The sequence below is a fragment of the Danio rerio genome, chromosome 6 (genome assembly GCF_052040795.2).
Source record: "Danio rerio strain M-AB ecotype USA chromosome 6, GRCz13ab, whole genome shotgun sequence".
Taxonomy (NCBI): Eukaryota; Metazoa; Chordata; class Actinopteri; order Cypriniformes; family Danionidae; genus Danio; species Danio rerio.
In genome coordinates this window covers 19,204,760-19,223,816 of record NC_141026.1, presented here as the reverse complement: position 1 = coordinate 19,223,816, position 19,057 = coordinate 19,204,760, and the positions used below count along the sequence as shown (strand labels likewise).

At 41.8% G+C, this 19,057-nt stretch overlaps 2 protein-coding genes across 28 annotated transcripts in view; one reads left to right on the top strand and one right to left on the bottom strand.

The window, feature by feature from the left end:
• tns1a (tensin 1a) overlaps positions 1–19,057 on the top strand; it is a 108,282-nt gene that overhangs the window by 72,234 nt on the left and 16,991 nt on the right. For 8 of the 27 annotated variants that reach the window (XM_087256945.1, XM_087256944.1, XM_087256943.1 and 5 more), the window contains 6 exons: positions 11,372–12,901; positions 14,845–14,922; positions 16,309–16,496; positions 17,302–17,377; positions 18,136–18,219; positions 18,497–18,523. In XM_087256945.1, coding sequence (XP_087113071.1) covers positions 11,372–12,901; positions 14,845–14,922; positions 16,309–16,496; positions 17,302–17,377; positions 18,136–18,219; positions 18,497–18,523 — 1,983 coding nt within the window. Of the gene's footprint in view, positions 1–7,820; positions 8,004–11,371; positions 12,902–14,844; positions 14,923–16,308; positions 16,497–17,301; positions 17,378–18,135; positions 18,220–18,496; positions 18,524–19,057 lie in introns of those variants that run through there. The other 19 variants (XM_087256950.1, XM_087256951.1, XM_087256949.1 and 16 more) reach the window with 7 other exon arrangements.
• LOC147843474 (uncharacterized) overlaps positions 1,089–19,057 on the bottom strand; it is a 388,615-nt gene continuing 370,646 nt past the window's right edge. Inside the window, exon 3 of the mRNA XM_087257013.1 lies at positions 1,089–4,305. Coding sequence (XP_087113139.1) covers positions 2,461–3,900 — 1,440 coding nt within the window. The 5' untranslated portion in view covers positions 3,901–4,305 and the 3' untranslated portion in view covers positions 1,089–2,460. The remainder of the gene's footprint in view (positions 4,306–19,057) is intronic.

Below are 19,057 nucleotides of genomic sequence, written 5' to 3'. Positions count from 1 at the left end.
CCTTGAGAGTGGAGGGCGACAGCCTGCTGTCCAACTTCTCTTGAAGGAAAGAGAGCACAACACTAATCTGGCAATTTCGGGGGTCTTCTCTGCGAGAGACGCACCATTCAGTGAATAGACTCCACTTCAGGGCGTAGGCGCGCCTCGTGGAGGGGGCTCTAGCCTGAGTGATGGTATTAACCACCGCAGTCGGTAGGTTACCCAAGTCTTCCTCGCGTCTAGGGACCACACGTGGAGGTTCCAAAGATCGGGGCGAGGGTGCCAGATGGTGCCCTGTCCCTGAGAGAGTAGGTCCTCTTTCAAAGGGATCCGCCGGGGGAGGGCCGTCGCGAGGAGTGAGAGCTCTGATATCCAGGTCCGGTTGGGCCAAAGGGGCGCAACTAGCAGAACCTGTTCCTCGTCCTCCCTGACCTTGCACAGAAACTGCGCGAGCAGGCTCACTGGGGAAACGCATACTTGCGCATGCCCCGAGGCCAGCTGTGGGCCAGTGCATCCGTGCCGAGAGAGCCCTCGGTCAGGGAAAAAAACAACTGGCAGTGAGCGTTCTCGGGGGAAGCAAACAGATCGATCTGGGCCTCCCCGAATCGCGCCCATATCAGCTGAACAGACTCGGGGTGGAGTCTCCATTCTCCAGGACGTAACAGCTGTCGTGAGAGCGCATCGGCTGCACGATTGAGCGTGCCTGGGACGTGAATGGCGCGCAGCGATTTCAGCCGCGGGTGACTCCAGAGGAGCAGACGGCGGGCGAGCTGAGACATGCGGCGAGAGCGCATACCCCCCAAGCGGTTGATATACGCCGCCGCCGCCATACTGTCCGTCCTGACCAGCACGTGTTGCCGCTCCAGCACCGGTAAAAAGCGGTGGAGAGCGAGGAACACTGCCAACAGCTCTAGGCGATTGATATGCCAATGCAGCTGGGCACCCTTCCAGAGGCCCGCAGCCGCATGCCCGCGACACACGGCCCCCCAACCCGTGTTGGAAGCGTCTGTTGAAACAACAACATGGCTGGACGCCTGTCCTAGAGGCACACCGGCCTGTAGGAACGAGGGGTCGTTCCAAGGGCTGAGGGCGCGGCGACACAGCGCAGTAACCGAGACCCGGTGTGTGCCCGCGTGCCATGCGCGTCTGGGGACCCGATCGTGAAGCCAGTGCTGAAGTGGTCTCATATGGAGCAACCCGAGCGGCGTGACGGCGGCTGCGGATGCCATATGCCCCAGGAGCCTCTGAAAGAACTTCAGTGGGACCACTAGTTTGCTGTCGAGCTCCCTCAGACAGTTCAGCAACAGGCGAGCGCGTTCCTCGGAGAGGTGCGCTACCATGGTGATCGAGTCCAGCTCCATCCCGAGAAAAGAAATCCTCTGCACGGGGGCGAGTTTGCTCTTTTCTCGGTTGACCTGAAGCCCCAGTAGGCGGAGATGCCGAAGCACCTTGTCCCTGTGCATAATCAATTGCTCCCGCGAGTGGGCTAAAATCAGCCAGTCGTCGAGATAATTGAGCATGCGAATGCCCGCGAGCCGAAGGGGCGCTAGGGCACCCTCCGCGAGTTTGGTGAAGACCCGCGGAGACAGAGAGAGCCCGAAGGGGAGGACCTTGTACTGCCACGCTCGACCCTCGAACGCAAACCGCAGAAATTGGCGGTGGCGTGGAAGAATGGAGACATGGAAATACGCGTCCTTCAGGTCTATGGCTGCAAACCAATCCCGAGGACGAACGCATTGGAGAATGCGCCTCTGCGTGAGCATTCTGAACGGCAGCCTGTGCAGACAGCGGTTCAAAACGCGCAGATCTAGGATTGGCCGTGACCCACCGCTCTTTTTGGGTACGATGAAGTATGGGCTGTAAAACCCACTCTCCATCTCGGCTGGAGGAACCGGCTCGATTGCACCCTTCGCCAGGAGGGGAGCAATCTCCTCTCGCAAGACAGGGGCGGACAGGGGGTTGACCCTGGAGAAATACACGCCCGTAAACTTGGGGGGCCGTTTCGCGAACTGAATCGCGTAACCGAGTCTGATTGTGCGTATGAGCCACCGCGAGGGGCTGGCCCGCGCTAACCAGGCAGGCAGAGCCCTCGCTAATGTAGTCATCGCTACAATCGCTGACGTACCAGCGGTGGGGCAGCGCGGAGTGGGTGTGCTGATCCGGGAAGCACGAGGGTCCCGCGGAAGAGCTGGAGGAGAGCGATTCGCTCTGGCTCCGCACCCTGACTCCGGAGAGGGGGCTGGAGGGCTGAGGGAAGGGAGACCGTCCCCCCAGCGCTCGTGAGCCACTGGCAAAGCACGTAGAGTCTGCGAGCCGGAAGGCAGCGCGTCCCAGACTGGCAGAACTCGTGCAGTCACATCCGGGGAAGGGAAAAAGTGCTCTTTTACTGATGTTTTGGTGGCACTGAAAAGTACCGTTGTTATCGGGGCCCCGCCCTCCAGCGGGGAAAGAGCAAGTTTCCTTTTCTCCGGATGGCCTGTCTCAGGGACGCTTCGCGGTCCGTTTACCGGACTTAACGGCGCCCTGGGCAGGAGGGGCTGCCTGCTTTCGAGGTGAACGCCGCGCCCGCTTGGCCGGAGGCGCAGGCGGGGGCGGGGCAGCACTCGTTGGCGGGCACCCTCTGCGAGGAACAGCGGAGGTGGATGGCTCGGCGGGCGGAGCGGGCTTACGGCCACGCCGATAGATGACATTGCCCATCGCATCCGACTGCTCTTTCACCGCCTTGAATTCCTGGGTGAATTCAGCGACGGTGTCGCCGAACAGGCCAGCCTGGGATATGGGCGAGTCAAGAAAGCGAACTTTGTCAACGTCGCGCATATCGGCCAGGTTTAGCCAGAGGTGGCGTTCCTGAACCACAAGTGTGGACATCGTCCTCCCCAGCGCACACGCGGCGGACTTAGTAGTCCGAAGAGCATAGTCGGTCGCGGTGCGCAGCTCATGTAATAAGCTTGGGTTGGACCCGCCCTCGTGCAGCTCGGCCAGCGCCTGCACTTGGTAGCGCTGGTAGGTGGCCATCGCGTGCAAAGCAGAAGCAGCCTTGCCCGCAGCCTTATAAGCTCTGGCTCCGAGGGAGGCAGACAACCTACAGGCTTTGGACGGGAGGCGGGGCAAACCCCGCCACGTAGAGGCGCCGCGCGGACAAAGATTGACCGCGATAGCGCGCTCCACTGACGGGATCGCCTCATACCCCCTGGCAGCTCCGCCGTCAAGGGCGGTGAGGGCGGAGGCACTCGCAGCACGGGCAGAGAAAGGTGCCCTCCAGGACTGCGTGAGCCTACTGTGCACTTCCGGGAAGAAGGGGACGAGAGGCTTCGAAGGCTTCGCCTTCTGGTCCTCTACGTAGCACCCATCTAGTCGGTCCGGCCGCGGAGCTGGGGGATAAACCATCTCCAACCCCACGGCCGAAGCAGCCCGGGAAAGCACGGCTAACATGTCCGCTTCAGGATCCGATTTTACAGCGCTCACCTGCCCGGAGGGGGCGAGCGGGTCCGGATCTTCGTCGGACAGTGAAAGCCCACCCTCCGATGCCGCGGAGGACATCTGATCTCCGGTGTCAGCGAGTGTGAGAGCTACCATCTGGTTAGACGGATCACTCTCACCACCCGAAGCTTGGATGGAGCGCCGTGAGGAGCGAGAGGTCCGCGAGCCCGTGGGCGGCGGATTATCTCCCGCTGAAACCCTCAGATCTGCCCGAGCGCCTGCTGCTTTTTTAGAACAGGAGGCAACTGGGGTGGCTCGCTCTCTTGCGAAAGTTAGCCGCGATCTTAGCTGTGCAACGGTCATGGCATCGCAATGACGACATGAACCGCCCGCGAGCACCGCATTAACATGCTGGACCCCCAAGCATGCAATGCAGTGATCGTGTCCATCATCCGGAGCCAGGAAACCCCCGCATCCAGAAACGCACAGTCGGAGCGCCATCCTGAAAAGGACGTGCTGCACGACTGTGTTGCTCTTTTAGGAAAGTTGCAACTATACGCACCGCTCTGGAGGACCGGACCCAAAGAACCGCAGGCAAGGGAGTAACCCAGCTCGACCGTCTGCCACCGCGAAGACCCACTCTGGACCGGGAGACACACTCGTTCGCTCTGAAGTGCTGATCAGCAAGAGGAACCCTCATCGACTCACTCAGAAAGGATCTGAAGCGAAAAGGATGGCGTCTGCTGGCTTCAGGTGTGCTTATATGCTGAGATAATTGCAGATGTCGCACACCTGCGCAAGCTTACGCTGCCAATTAATTTCATTCATTGGCCCGTTCAATACTCTCCAGACAAGCGGCTTCTGATCCGAATCCTCCCAATGCGTAGATTTTACAAATCAAATCCACTTATAGTGCTGAAGTTCCCCCCGAAGGGGAACAATTGTTCACTGCTATAGCCTTCAGAAACTTGTACTCTTTCTTTGGGCTACAATTATTGCTGTTCTATAATTTTAAATACTTTGAATAGCATAGCATTTTGAATGATGTAGATTACATTCCATTTCTAAAAAACAAAGTCTTGATGAATTCTTTTATCACTTTGATCTCCACTGAATAGTCTTACATAGCCCCTTTTTATAGCATGTAATGAATAAATTAGAGTTAAAGTATATAGCATATAGGTCTTTAGTATACTTTAAAACAAGTGATCATAACAGCTTTCTCACCACTGTCATTTTTTTCTTGCATCTTTATTTTGTTATTGAGAGGAAAAAATGCAGAGCCTGTTTGCATATTCTTCTCTCATAGTGTCACTTTCAGTGGCGTGGGTGCTTTTCTTATAACACACATAACAACAATTCTATCCCTTTAATGACATTCAGTCTCTTATACATTGTATGCATGAATGCAAACATGAAACACCAACTTTATGTCAGTGGTTTTGCTGATACAAAGACTTTCTGAATTCTTCATATACCCCTTTTAGAAAGGATCAAGGTCAGAATGTAATGGTCATTTGACCTTGTGCTGTATGTACACCATGTCTCATTCCCTTTGATGTGTTGGTGTGGACGTGGAATTATTGTGTTCTTGGAGAAAGAGTTTGAAGGGGTCACTGGCAGTTGTTCTGCTAGCTTGACAGTGTACTGTAAACAACAATGTAGGGTTAAATGGGATATATTAATTTTCTTCTCATTGCTGCTAATGATCAAGACTCTAGGGATGCCACTTGAAAGCATTGTCTACTTAATGGATTATGAATGTTTTTCAAGGCATTTAGATATTGGCAGCCATGGCTTTATGGTTAGAGATTTGAACTTGTTATCCAAAGATTGCAGGTCTGAGTACCACCACTGGCAGGGGTTGTAGGTGTTGGGAGTATATAATGAGCTTTCTCACCACCCTCAGTGCTACGGCTCCCTGGGCAGGCCACCGCTCTGGGTGTATGTTCATGGGTAGGAGTCGTTTTGGATAAAAGGATCTGCAAATGCTTAAATATAAAGATGAGATAATGATTTGGCATTTTGATGAGGTTGTTCTAATTTTCTGTGCATTTTACTTATCACCTTAAGGTGGGAAAAAATTATATCTCAGGTCATTAGGACACTTTTCCCTTGACTTCATTTCTTTAAATCCATGTGGTCTGCCACACTAAGCCCTTCCCATGCCTCCTGCCAATCAGAGTTTTAAATAGCATCTAAAGAAATAGAAGGCGTCAGTGGCCCTGCTGGCAGCCCCAGGGACGGGTGGAAAACTGACACTCCTCTCTTCGGTGTTCTCTGCTGGGAGGAAGGGCTGGTGGGTAAAGCCAAAGACGAGGGTACCCCGAAACATATGTAACCCCCCACACACAATGAACATGGTGATCATAAAGGAAAGAAAATATTGGTGCTGTCATGACAGAACTTTGGGAAAATAGAATGACACTTTAGGTCTAAAGGATTTACACTTTGAGGCAAATTAAAAAAAACGGAGCAAATTATCCTGTCAAATCCAATAAAAGCACATGGAAGTGGAAAAAACTTTTTAGGTGAGTTACTGGCAATTTATAAACACATGCAGTAATATGAAATCATATTTATGTATTGGCTTTTGAAGATATTGGTGTAACAGAAAAGGAGAAGAAGATGGGGACAGGATTAGAAAGTCTCTGATGTGGGGCCTAAACTACGGTCACCTAAAATGTATTAAATGTTTGAAATACTGCCCAGAAGGTTATCTGCTCCATACATATTTTTTTTTCTTTTAAATAAATAAATATCATAATAAATCCTTTAATATACACATTACCCATTTAATTAAAACATAAAAAGGGGTAAAGCTCAGCTGGGTATAAAGGGTTGGATAGCACACAAAACAGAAAATTATAACAAACTCAAGGACACAGAATCGGTCCAACTCTCAGCTTTCAACAGCAAAACTTTAATAGGCATGAAGGAGCATTTAGACTTACAGGAGAAAAAATATTCCTACCACCTTTAAAAACTACCATTAAAAATATAAATATAAATTTGAATACTAATTTACAGCTTTAAATAATAGTTTGGGAAGAATAAGATCTCATCATAATTAATCCTGATTATCAGTAATAATTTGTATTTGTTTTTTAAAGCGGTAAACAAGACAGATAAAATTACATTTTGTTTGGCAATATACAGTTGAATTCAAAATTATTGGCCACCCTTTGATTTTTTTTTCTTTTTTTAAATATTTCCCAAATGATGTTTAACAGAGCAAGGAAATTTTCACAGTATGTCTGAAAATATTTTTTCTTCTGGAGAAAGTCTTATCTGTTTTATTTAGACTAGAATAAAAGCAGTTTTAATTTTTTTAAACACCATTTTAAGGACAAAAATATTAGCCCCTTTAGGCTATTTTTTTTCAATTGTCTAGAGAACAAACCATTATTATACAATAACTTGCCTAATTACCCTAACCTGCCCAGTTAACCTAATTAACCTAGTTAAGTCTTTAGATGTCACTTTAAGCTGTATAGAAGTGTTTTAAAATTGTCTAGTAAAATATTATTTACTGTCATCATGGGAAAGATAAAATAAGTCAGTTATTGTAAATGAGTTATTAAAACTATTATGTTTAGAGATGTCTCTCTATGACGGGGAAAAAATAAACAGGGGGGCTAACAATTCTGACTTCAACTGTGTGTGTGTGTGTGTGTGTGTGTGTGTGTGTGTGTGTGTGTGTGTGTGTGTGTGTGTGTGTGTGTGTGTGTGTGTGTGTGTGTGTGTGTGTGTGTGTGTGCACGTACACTACTTTTTCAAAATTAAAAAAAATAATTATTTCACGTTTAATGTAATATGTTATTTACTTGTAATTGATTGTGAAATTGATCTGAATGAACATGTTTTTTCTACATTAAGTCCTGTGTTTAGAGTTTAAACTTGGAATATATAAAATTAAATTAATCATTATAATAATGCAGTGTAGTGAAATGTGAATCAATAACTTAATTAGGTAGTCAGCAAAACAACTAAAATGTAATCAGACCCTAAACAGAACAGCATGATGTGACAGAAATACATCCAAAGAGAGCAAAAGACAAATCCTTTCAAATGCCAGCTCAGTGATTGCACTCCAGAAAACAACAGACAAACATGACTTTGAATGAAGAAGCTTTGAGCCACTATCTACTTTATTATTTAAAAGATTTAATGAGAAGATATGACAATATCTTACAAATCTCAAGCCCCACATACGCATATATTTCCATTTGTGTGTGTTCCCAGGGTATGTGGTGACTGTCTATGTATGTATGCCTATGACAGAGACAGAGGGGTGCTCTGGGGCAGTATAGCTATCAGGGCTTGTTTACAGCTTGGGCTCCCATATTTGGCTGCTGCACGGCTTCATGGCATTTTTGGAATGACTGAGAGGGAAGTGTGTGGAACAGAGAGAGAGAGACAGAGAGAGGTGACTGTGACACTTGGTCAGAGTGACTCACAAAAGAGAGAAACTCTGTTTAATGAACTGGACAAAATGATATCTTTTCAAAGACACAGAGACTGGCTAAGTCTCTGGTGAACGGTGCTGAATACAGTACTTGGAATCAAAACTGAATTTGAGTTTACATCGGGCCTCAAAATAGGTGAGTGTTACAGATGATGTTTCCTCATTCAAACTGCATTCGCAATGCATGATTCGCTACTGTATCTTTTACAGAGTTCATTTTGTATAATTTATATACAAAAAGATTCATATTTTTAAATATAAAGGTGAATTATAGACTAAATTGTATTGGCGAAATGTTTTACATTTTGGACAGTCAGAAAAAAAAATGTTCCAGACCTCTTTGACGAAGTTTGTTATTCAAAGTTGAGATTTCTCTATAATCTAAAAACAGCTTCTGTGGTTATTCCTTTTGTCAATACAAGATGTCCATCATTTGAGACATTTTAGATGGCGTTTGTGCCCCTAAAAATGACCACACATTCAAGCCTTTGTTTTAAGAGTCTGAATAGTATATCTTTTCTCTGATCTGTTGTGATACAGTATGTTTGTTTGTTTGTTTGTTTGTTTGTTTGTTTGTTTGTTTTTAGTATGCACATTGCTATACTATTCTTATTGAGAAAATAATGTTTTTTCAGTAGTTTCTGTAGGTTTTTTTCTGTTGTTTTTTAAACTACCCAAGTATAATTTTTATGAGTAAAATTTTTCTATTAATTATATATTGGATTAATATATTTAAACATTTAAAGTTTCACTGTAAATCATTTTAAAACAAGGTTGTGGGGTATATATCTAGAAGAAATCGTACACAAATATGTAGTATCTATTTATTAATATTAGTAATGTTAATGTAAATAAGAATTTATCATTATGTGTCTTCATCCAGCAATACATTTTGTGGTATTGTTAATGGTATAATTATGTTATAATTAAGTTGTGGAATCACTTCTGAACCTCTGGTCATGTAAATGAAAAGTGCATACAACAACAAATAAATACGGAGCAAAATGTAATACAGAAGTGTTCTGTGTTTGGCTGTATGTGACGATGATGACGGAATGTTATGCTGAACGTGAATGAGCTGTTCTGTCTTAGTAAGTGGCTGTTGGATCACTATGTGACTTCATGTTGAATATAAACAGCCCACCTCCATCCCCCCGTTTTAACTCTTACAGTATCTTGATGTCTCTTATGTTTTCTCATGTCATTGCCATTTCTGTCAGCTAACCACTGGCCCATTCCATTTCTGTAAATTCCCATTATGCTCTTACCACCCGTGTATGTCTGTCTATCTGTCTGTCAGTCAGTCTGTCTGTCTGTCATTTATCCGTTCTATATATCTGCCTAGCTGTCTACATGTCTGCTTCCCACCTCATATTCTTTTTTCAACCTCTCCCTGCTGTCTGTCTGTCTGTCTGTCTGCCATATGTCTGTCTCCTCCAATTCCATGACCTTATTTGTTTTTTTATTTGCTGTTTCCTTTTGTTATTTATTAAAATATCCTTATATTTTAACGTTCTTATAAATTTGGCCTTTATAAAAAATATTTTAAACTATAGTGGCCTCTGCTTCTTCTCTCTCTCCTTCTCTCTCTCTCTCTCTCTCTTGACCAACACTCTGGCATTATTTACCCATGATATCATTCCCTTGGCCTAACGTAATGCCATGGCTGTTGCTAGACAGACAGAGTAAAACTTGGCTATCATCATACTAAACAAGTTTGTGCATATTTTCTGAACTCCAGCAGCAATCATTTGCTAGTTACATGAAACTACTTAGGTTTAAGTTACAATCTGGTAATTGTGTGGTCTGGGCAATTAAGGGATCTTATAAATAGTATAGTACATGTCTCATTTGTCTTCCTTGTCTCAAACGTGCAATCTTAGCTCAAGCTTATTAGGGCTTATAATATTTATATTATCAATGCTTTCTAATTAAAATGCAAAAACAAATGTTACACAAATGTGCAATAGTCATCTCAGCATTTCATCTTCCTTCTTTTTCTTCCATCATTTTCTCTTAGTCATTGTTTTTCAAAACTTTAATTGACTGTACATCAGTGAAGCCAAAAATTCACAGTACTTTCAGAAAGTCTCTCCTGCTGTAGAATATACCAGCCAGACACTTTATTAAAATCCTGCCTGCATCATTTCAGTAATTTGGGTGGATTTAAAAACACTATAAATCAACATAGGGTTGCCAGCTCTGTACATTTTAAATTGTGATTTAATTTAATTGTATTATTTTCATCTTTATTTTGGAACATCAGTCATTACTGCGCTTAATTGCTGTTCCTTGGAAATAGTGGAGGAATTGACGTAATATCAGATGGACTACTAAATCAGTGTGCTTGGTTTTAGACACATTTCTGAACTTTTTAAAGGTATTATTTTGTCATTGAATGCTTAAGTATGAGTGAGAGATTAAACTTCAGTGGAAACCACAAAAAAATATATATGTGAGGAAAATTAATAATGAATAATGTGTCTGATACAGTGCCATGTTTGCTGATTAGTGCCACTTTCCTCATGCATCAGACGTTTGAGGCCAATGCATTCTACTGGGAAGTATGATGTCATAATTCTGTTATGGCATAAAATCAATTGGAAAAATGCAGTATCTGTATCTGTCATAAAGCTTTTAACAGATGAAAGATATAGCACTGGCACATATTTGTCATGGCCAATAACCTTTTCTTCTTTCATTTTTTTTACATAAAAAGTGTGATTCTAAAATTGTCATGCTTTTGGATGCTTTACCATATAGGAAGCCATCCACACAGGTTCACGGCTAATGTGGAGATTTGTCATCTGTTGCTGGTTATATGGTATATGCAGATAGCTGAAGAGGCTCCAAACAGAAGGTGTCTTCTGAAGCCATGTGATAGGTTGTGCAAGGTACAGAATTAATTTTTAACTGTTGTTCACTGGAAATCTTCCCCTTGCTGCTTTTCAATTTGTCAAATGACATCAAACTAAAGGAATTTGACATTAACCACATAAAAATGTGTACTGTATGTTAACCAGGCTGTTTTTTAAATTGAACTTGAACGCAAATGACATTTCAGAGCTCAAGTGGAGGGTAAGATTTTCAGTTAATAACAGATTAAATTTGGTCTGTTGGCCTCCAATGTCAAAGCTGTCGTATGACTTCAGAAGAGATACAGAATAAAACTATAAATGTAAAGAAACATTTCAAAAGTTTAAGCTAATGATGACTCTGCACTCTTAAAAATAATGGTTCTAAAAGGGTGTGTTCACAGAAATGCTATAGATTCTCCAAAGAATCATTCATTGGATAGTTCTTAAAAGAACCATTTTTCTTTATGCAGTAAAATCAATAATCTGAAGAGTTCTTCTCCACTGTTTGGTTCAGTTTGTTCATGGAACCAATAATGCTAATAATGAAGCTTTATTTTTAAGAGTGATGTTACATTTTTAAATGGGCTACAATGGAAAAGGTCAGTCTTAAATGCTCATAAGATAATTTTTATAACCTCTCTTTCAGATGCTGCTCATACTCAAGGTCCAATAGACGGCAATCTGTACGCCCGGGTTCAAAAGAAAAACTCTCTTGAGGGTATTGTGCCAGCCAATGGTGCTTATTCAACTGACCGTGTTCCTCCTGTAGCTGAACACGCTCTTCCTCTTCCAGTTGCCAACCATCAGCTACCAGCTGCAGACCACGCTCTTTCTGTCAGCAGTGACTCAGGCAACTCCACCGCTTCCGTTAAGACAGACCGCACAGATGATGCTCAACAATCTCTGTCATCCTCAGGGCCTGTGAGCCAAGCTCCCCCTGGGACAGTAATTAGCCCCTGTGAGAACCGAGAGTTGGAACAACTTCTGAGTGGTTCAGAGGGACCACCTCATCAGTCTTTCCTCTCTTTTGCTAACACAAGCCCAGGGGTTGGTGTGAGGCACCTTGTGCCAGCCCAGGTCCACGTTAACGGACAAGCAGGTGCTGAGCGGGAAACTGGCATTATTGACGACGAGTTACCAGAAAGCCAGGTGGGAGATAACAGTGCTGGCAGTCTTGGTACACTCTCCTCCTTTGAAGGTCAAGATACACCAGCTGACAGTAAAACAGTCACAGAGTGCACTGTAGTAGAAGTAGAGGGACATTGTGGGACTTTCCTAGAGCGGAGGTCTAAAAAGGAAATGCCTGTACACCAGCTTCGAGGGTCATCATCAGCTCATGGACTGATAGACTACAGTGGGCAGAATGAAGGAATGTATCGCTCACAGTCATATGGTGGCATGATGCTGGATGGAGGTCATAGGTATTTGCCACAGGCTCCGGAACGTAATACCAGCAGTAGAGAGGCAGTGCAGCGAGGGCTCAGTGCTTGGCACCAATATGGTCTTGTAGATGACCCTTTCTTTGGCTCTAATGGTGCCCTGCCACGCTTCTCAACTCGTGGAGGAGGGTCACAGCAGGATGTAGAACAATCTATAGATGCCCTAAACATGCTCATGCTTGATTTGGAGCCTTCGCACACACCCGTTCCCAAATCTCAGAGTGCTCCCCCAGGTGAAAACATCTCAGCTTTTCATCCACCCTTTGGCCAAACCATAGCCAGACCTTCTTACCAGGCTGACCAGGCCATATATAGTGTAACTGGTGGCCCACCTCTATCTTCCTCTGCTAGTTTTGGCCAGTCCTCACAAAGGTCATCACCTGCTTACCCCATAACTCCAACATCTGACCATCAAAGAGGTTATCCTCAAACTCCACAGACCCCTCAGACCCCTTATTCACCTATTTATCAGCAAGATCCCTACAGTATCAGGGGAGGTTCAGTTACAACACCATCCCCAACTTTAACCCTCCCATCTCCAATCAAGCCCCAGTATGTCTACCCAGGAAGTGAAGTGTCATACTCTCCAGATCTTCAGGGTACATTCCCAGGCCCTCAGAAAAGCTACAGCGCATCATCATCTCCTCTCCCTCCTGTTACCCTTGCAAAAGAGCCTGAGCCAAAGTCTGAGGAGGAAATGCTAAACCTTGAGGGACTTGTGGCCCACCGTGTGGCAGGTGAGAAAGAAGAAAACTCTCTACACTGAATACACAGCTTTTGATGCTTTAACAATTTCATTAGATCATATTCTTAAAAATCATCTGTTAATTATCTGTAAATTTTGTGTAATACAGATATTATTCTACTTAGCCTTAGTGCTCATTTTGATGGAAAGAAAATAGTAGCCTTCTGGCTTCATTTAACTCAACAGTTATTTTGCAGTTATTTTGTCCATTAAAACCAAGCACATTAACTGGTAATGAATCAAAAAAGTTTCCTGCAAATATGTCCCACTGCGTGTATATACAAGGAACACATGTTCTAATATAGTACTCTAAAGCTGACATACAGACTAAAGAATGATAAAAGAAGATTATAGAGGTGTCATCTTTTCACATGTTGATGTAGAGTATTTCTGGCAGACACTCAGATTGTTCACATCAACACTGTCCTCTGAGTAGGAGTGGATAGCTGCAAGATGTAAGTCACCAACAGTCAGAATAGACCTACTGTGCTGTGCTAAAACTACCATGCATTCCCTGGCTTTGACAACAGCTACTGAATTTACTAAAAAACATAACAGCACCATCTTCTGGCTGTGAAAGAAATTGCTAGACAGGCTTTATGAAACATAAAAGGCCTATTTTACAGCCAGCTAAATGTGACCCAATTCCATTTTTTGCTCATATGTGACACTAAGAAAATGTGTTCTATAACTGTGTAAACAGGAAAAGGGAGAACACATGCATAAATGAGATATAATTTAGATATTTGCCAATGCTATTATCATGTAAACAAATTAAAACAGCAGATTAGATTTTCTGAGCTATTGTATTGTGTATGTAATCAAAAATATGACAATTTGGTAGCTCTCCATGGCGTACTGAGTTAATATTGTATAATAATATTAATTATGTATTATATTAATTATATTGTATAATGGGTGATGTGGTGGCGCAGTAGGTAGTGTTGTTGTCTCACAGCAAGAAGGTCACTGGTTCGAGCCTCGGCTGGGTCAGTTGGCATTTCTGTGTCAAGTTTGCCTGTTCTCCCCGCGTTCGTGTGGGTTTCCTCTGGGTGCTCCGGTTTCCCTCACAGTCCAAAGACATGTGGTACAGGTAAACTGGGTAAGCTAAATTGTCCGTAGTGTATATATGTGAATGATGTATGGGTGTTTCCAAGTGATGGGTTGCAACTAGAAGGGCATCCACTGCGTAAAACATATGCTGGATAAGTTGGCAGTTCATTCTGCTGTGGCAATCCCAGATTAATAAAGGGACTAAGCCAAAAAGGAATGAATGAATGAATGAATGAATGAATGAATGAATGAATGAATGAATGTACTCTATAATATTCTTAGGAAGAATTGATTGTTACTGTTGAGGCAGTAAATGTGAACAACAACAATACAAATAATAATAATAATTAATAAAAATAAAAAAAACATAATATGTCCCCGCCTGTCCTTGCACCCAGACATCCTCTGAATGGTTAAGAACACATTAACTGACACATATGCACATCCACTTATACTCCTCTGCCTTAAAATCATGGTGATTTTTGACAAACTTAACAGATATTGCAGAGTTAGCATCAAGTGTATTTCGTGTTCATCCATCTTGGTTAGCGTGTGGTACAATAACCCAGTTTAAGCATTGTGCAATGTTTCAAATGGTATGGTAAGTGTAAACACGTGAACTGGATATGGGTCACAATTGAAAGAACATGTAAACGAAAATGTGCAACAAATCTGAATTAAGCATGAATGATGACACCTTAATGAAAGGTGAAAAGATCCAGAAACGAGGATTCACAATTTCTTAATTTTCCTTGTTTTTCCCTGTTCTCTCAATATCTGCTCTGGCATGTGGACCACCTCTCACACCATTGATTCCCCACCTGCATCTTCACTCTCCCTCTCTTCTCCTGCTTCAACCCACTTCATCATTCTTCTACCCAGAGTACAACGCCCGCATCCGGGGCATCTCCAAGAGCATGTCCTTCCAGTCCGAACATCATCGTTCTTATTCCTTCTCTGGTTTGTTTGTCCCTTCACACAATCCTTCACCTTTCCCTCTATCCTCCACCCATTCTATTCTTTCACTAGATTTCTGTCATCTTCTCTATTGTGTCTCTATTGTGGCTTATTTTTCTAATTGATAGGCCAATAATTTGGAAACAAGCTCTGAATATACCATGAAATAATAAAGTTATGTTTTATTATTCAATTCAGTGTTTTTGACAGTGGTATTGGATCTCAGTTATAAAGTCATAAAGAATATTGAAATTTGGAGGGTATATTTGAACAGTTCTGTTTGTCATAGCTTATTTCTATTTTATATTACTGGAATTATATAACAAATTACTGGAAATATATAACAAAAACGCACTCAAAATCCTTAAAAACCTAAAATGTTGCCTTCAATTAAAAAAACAGCTGAGAGGATATGTGGTTATTTAAAACTATTTGTTTTACTAACAGGAGTTCTATCCCAAATGATAGTAGGGATAATATAAAACTAATGATATATAGGGTTGAAATCATTTGACAATTACTCTGGGCTTTAAGCTTGTCTATGGTATAAGTAGGCCAAATTCATCTGCTTATTCCTCAATTTTACTTGCTTAATTCCGAGAATTAAACCAGCACAGCAATGACAATGAAAAATAATTAATCAATATAGAATCTCTAAAAAGTGTTTTATGCAGATGAAATGACCTTAGTTTTAACAATCACGCAAAACGCCTTCTCCTGTAGCTTCATGTTGCCACAAAGTTGCAATGTCATGACGGTTTTTCCCAAGTTTCAGTTCAATGTGAATTTGTATCCTTACACTCTTTTGAAAATGAATAACTTTGCAATTTATATATCAATTTCCAATCATTAAGTACTGCCAGCTTATTATCAGCTAAACTGTATTTTGATGGTCCCAAAACAAATTCATTCCACTGACTAGTCTAACTTTGCCAAGTTAGTATGTCAACCTTTTTTATTAAACCTACAGTAATTGATCTATAGATCAATAGTATCTAATAAAACTCATTAAAACATGAAACAAAATGTATATTAAAAAAAAAATACAGTCACACTTTTTTTGATGGTCCGTTTGTTAATTTTAAGCTACATTGTACCTAAAGTTCATGCCAACTAAATCTCATTAGATTATAAGTAGACTGTTAGATTGGGGTTGGGGTTAGTGTAAGTTGACATGTACTTGCAAAGTTTCTTGTTCAGTTAAATGTCTGTTTAGCAACAGTAGATATTAAGCAGACTACTAGTCTACTAAAACTCAAATGGACCATCAAAATAAAGTGTTACCAAAAATCCAAAATACAGTAGAAAGCTAAGAAATATGTATATATTTAACTCTAGTTACACATAATCTGCATTTTCTTGAAAAATGTACTCTTCCATGTGCTTTAGGATCACATTCACGTACAGTAACCCCAGACGAAGCCATGCCTACTGTACGCCGACGAACCACCAGTGAGAGCCAGTACCTCAGTAGCCAACATGACAGTGCGGCCCATGTGGTGCGCTCTCCATTGAAGCCTGTATCTCCAGAGTTTGCCAACACTATTACAATGAACCCAGGTGGACAACCCAAGGAGGTAAAGAATAAGATAATAGATAATAATAGATAAGATATACAACTAGATGTTTCATACAGTTTGTTTGTTTGTTTTTTGTTTGTTTAGTTGAAGATTGACTATTTGCACTAAGTCTAATTAGCTGTAGACAAGTAAAAATATCATTTTCTTAGATGTCAATGCAAATTACACTAAGTACAATTACACTAAGTACTAAGTACAAACAGATGCATTAAACATGCTAATATTAATTAACTGTTTACACCAAATAAAAATAGATGCATTATGTTATTTACACTAATTGCAAATAGTGACTTTGTTTGCAATTTATTTATGAATTGTATTTTTATTTACAATGTATTGTTTTGTTTGTTTGTTTTTTGATACTATGCTCGATGCAAATAGTGGCAGATATGTGCACCTTAGTATTAAGGGTAACTTATAAAACAATATGCTCTTTTATTTGGTGTAATTGCTGTTATTTATTGAATTGATGCTACCTTATGGGATAATCCAATCTGCTGTGTTATGAAGAAAAATAAAAATCAGTTCGGGAAAACATGAGTTTTAACCCAAGTGCATTGTTTAAAATGGTTACCTTACTATGCATCTTACTTCCTACTCTATTGTGCTGTGATAATGAGACATAATTTGTCTCTATGCATGTATTGGGCAGTCAATGCAAATAGTAAAAAAAAAAAGTGTAAACAGACAATTTTATGATTGATTTATTGTGGTACTTAAATAGTATATTAACCCAATATTTCATAGCAAAATTATCATTGTGGTACACTATATTTTCTTTTCTTTTCTTTTGAATTTTCAGAAATCTGTGCATAGTTACAGGGAGGCCTTTGAGGAGATGGAATCAGCTCCTTTTAGTTCTGCCCACGACAATGCTGGTGAGACACATCTCCTGACACCTGCCATTCCTGTTTCTGTAAGATTTTGCCATAGACTCAATAGTTTTACTGAATTTATAAAAATAAATACAATTTTTGCATAAATGGGAACATATGTGAAACATAAACATACACAAAGGTTTTGTAAGGGGAAAAAAGTGATCACGTAATCATATTTTTGGGCATGAACATTTTGCAAAAGAAGTTTTATGCATGCTTCATTCATTATTTTCTTATTGGCTTAGTATCTTTATTAATCTCAGGTTGCCACAGCGGAATGAACTGCCAACTTATCCAGCATATGTTTTACACAGCAGATTCCCTTTCAGCTGCAACTCATCACTGGGAAACATCCATACACACTCATTCACACACATGCACTACAGACAATTTAATGTAGCTTACCCAATTCTCCCATATACCGCATGTCTTGACTTGTGGGGGAAACCGGAGCACCCGGAAGAAACCCACACAAACAGGCGAATGTTGCTGTGAGGCGAATGTGCTACCAACTGTGCCACCATGCTGGCCTTTGTGCATGTCTCACAAAAGATTTTAAAATGTGAAGATTGTGCAATGTTTATGTGGTTTCTGTAATGGTAGTTTCTGTGTTTGCATAATACAAAGTCACTCAGTATGCTTACATTTGTGAGTAATAATTATTAATACTGACCTATGAATAAGATTTTACTTATGTGGAGTTTAAACCTGATAATGGAAAGCTTTTCAGATGACTCTCACACATTTTGTTTAAAAAGGGCTTTCTGGACAGGCAACTCTGTCAGCTGCAGGCCTGAGGGCACAGAACCCTGCAGAAGCTTTGGTGCAGCAAAACAGTTCCGGTAAGTACCTGTCAAACCAGAATGACCCACTATTCACTTAAATGGAATAGATATTTTTACATATTATACATTTATATTTTCAAATTTTGTCACCAACTGAATATATCAATCATTACATGGCCATTAGTCTTAAGAAATGTCCTCCACAACTTTCATGCTTCTGCATACACCTGTTTCTGTCTTCCGGGTGTGCATTTCCACCTCACTCACACTGTTTGTATCCTCTTCTTTCTAAAAAACATCACTGCTCATTTTTCTTTTCTTTTTATGCTGTCAGATTCTGATTCTAGTGATGAAATGGAAGGTAAGAGTATATTCAGGTGGAAAACTTTACAGTGACACGTTCATTATCTTCAAGAATGCTAGACAGTCCCGCCTTTTCCCTCCTTGTTTATAAACCCTTCTTGTTTATGTGGGTTTTACAGAATTGGCATTTCAGTACTGTTATGTTGACAATTTTTGCCCAAAATTTTCAGTTTAGTTACTTTATTAATTTTCTTTTATTGAAAATTCAAATGAAAATGTAGTCCTTGACCACCGGTTCCATTCAACATAAGGCAGCATTATGTGAATTTAACATTATTTATGGGATATTGTGAGAGACCAACTCGAAGAGCAGGCTTCACCCAATTACTGGAGGTTCATTTAAATTCAGTTATCAAATCCTAAATACAAGGCAGATACAATGTCAAAAAGTCAGGCAGAATAGCTAGTAAGTAGTGTGTTTGAACAGTAGGCAGTAACCCAGAACACAATAATCTAACAGGGTAAGCACAATGGTCATGAAGCAATGGTAATAACATTCAATGAGGCAGTGAAGGACTAGCAATTCTATGCA